Below are 1,703 nucleotides of genomic sequence, written 5' to 3' on the forward strand. Positions count from 1 at the left end.
TGTGTGTATGTGTGGTGTGTGTGGTGTATGTGTGGTGTGTGTGGTGTGTGTGTGTGTGTGTGGTGTGTGTGTGTGTGGTGTGTGTGGTGTATGTGTGGGTGTGTGGGTGTGTGGTGTGTGGGTGGTGTGTATGGTGTGTGTGTGTGTGTGTGTGTGTGTGAGTGTGTGGCGCTGAGAATTGGACCTAGGTGCCTCTGAGCCTCAACCAAATCAGAAAAACCGCGTGTTACGGTATCAAGGAGTGTTTGTGTTCACATCTGTGGAAAGCATTCAGAGTCAAAACAAAGTCTAAAACTCTAGCAAACCCCAAAAACCTAATAATAGAAAGCTAGGTGGTTTTTCTGTTTGTTTTTGCTTTTTTGTTTTTTGTTTTGTTTTTGGAGACAGGGTTTCTCTGTGTAGCCCTGGCTGTCCTGGAACTTGCTCTGTAGACCAGGATGGCCTCAAATTCCACCTGCCTCTGCCTCTCTAAGTGCTGGGATTAAAGGCATGCATCAGCACCCCCCAGTTGAAAGCTACTTAGTTTAAGATAAACGATTTTAAATATGCCAAAACAGTTTAACAATAAATGGTCACCTGGCAAGGGTGGAATTCTAAACTGGGTTCTAATACGGGTGCTCAGTGCACAACTATTTCCGGCGGTGCTGCTGCAAAGAGAACATTCGGTCTTATGTCCTTAATGCCGTGAGCTGTCAAATCGTCTTTTCAATCTGCAGCACATCACTCATTTCAGAGTAATGACTTACGTCAAATGAAAACGTAAGATCTACTTGGACTGTGATGGTTCCTTCTCAACTCTTTTTTTTTTTTCCATACTTGAAAGACGCACCACCAGCTGACCCAAAATACCTTTCCCACACCTTCAGGCCTCTTACTGCAAGCAGCGTCCTGCAGAAACACCTAACACTGCTGACAATGTGGGAGGCATTGATTTGTAGCTGTTTTTCCATCGGAGTGATGGATTTTGAGATCAACTACTCACGACGTCTACTAGGTCCCCCTGGTGACCAAACAGAGCACGAAGGCAGCAGTAGGGTTCTAAAGACGGCGGGCAGCGGAACAGAAAAAAAGCATGAAAAATTAACACGCCAACAGCACACACGACGTGACTGAGAACCGCGCTCGCACGGCCGGGGAGCTGACTGGAGAGCCGCACGGCAGTCACGATCCCCTTTCCGTTTACCAACGCGACTACCCACCGCCTCGATCCGGCTTGCCGATCCCTTCCTCCCTCCCTCCCTCCCTCCCATTTAAACCAGCGTTGGGGTGGGAAGAGCAATCCCAGGGGCTCTGCACCGAGGCGCAGCCGCTGGCGGGGACTCGGGGACCCACTGGCATAACGACTGGTTATGCACGATTCTCTGAAATATGGAGGAATGACACACCACATTTTGCTACCCGAGACACGGAGTCGGGGATGGCAGGGCTGGGGGGCCGCCCCACGAGCAAAGGTGGAGCACGCAGAGGGACCAGAGCCGGGACTCGGAGGGGCGCAGAGCCGGGGCGGCGCCCGAGAAAGGCGGGGGTGAGGATCGGGACACGGGGCGAAGCGGGACCGAGGAGGGCGCGTGGCGGGGCCGCGGCCAGCCTACCTGGAGGTAATGGGGTTTCCTCAGCCAGGTCCCCGTGCAGAGACTCCTCGCCATGGCACTCACATCGCCCCGCCGCGCCGCAGTCGGAGGCGGACCCGAGCGCCGCCGCCC

General features: G+C 53.6%; 1 protein-coding gene across 1 annotated transcript in view; it reads right to left on the reverse strand.

Annotated features, from left to right (window-relative positions):
* Dipk1a (divergent protein kinase domain 1A) overlaps positions 1–1,694 on the reverse strand; it is an 80,214-nt gene extending 78,520 nt beyond the window's left edge. The window contains exon 1 of the mRNA XM_005359651.2: positions 1,593–1,694. Coding sequence (XP_005359708.1) covers positions 1,593–1,646 — 54 coding nt within the window. The 5' untranslated portion in view covers positions 1,647–1,694. The remainder of the gene's footprint in view (positions 1–1,592) is intronic.
* Positions 1,695–1,703: the final 9 nt, after the last annotated feature.

This window comes from Microtus ochrogaster, linkage group LG1 (assembly GCF_000317375.1).
Source record: "Microtus ochrogaster isolate Prairie Vole_2 linkage group LG1, MicOch1.0, whole genome shotgun sequence".
Classification (NCBI taxonomy): domain Eukaryota; kingdom Metazoa; phylum Chordata; class Mammalia; order Rodentia; family Cricetidae; genus Microtus; species Microtus ochrogaster.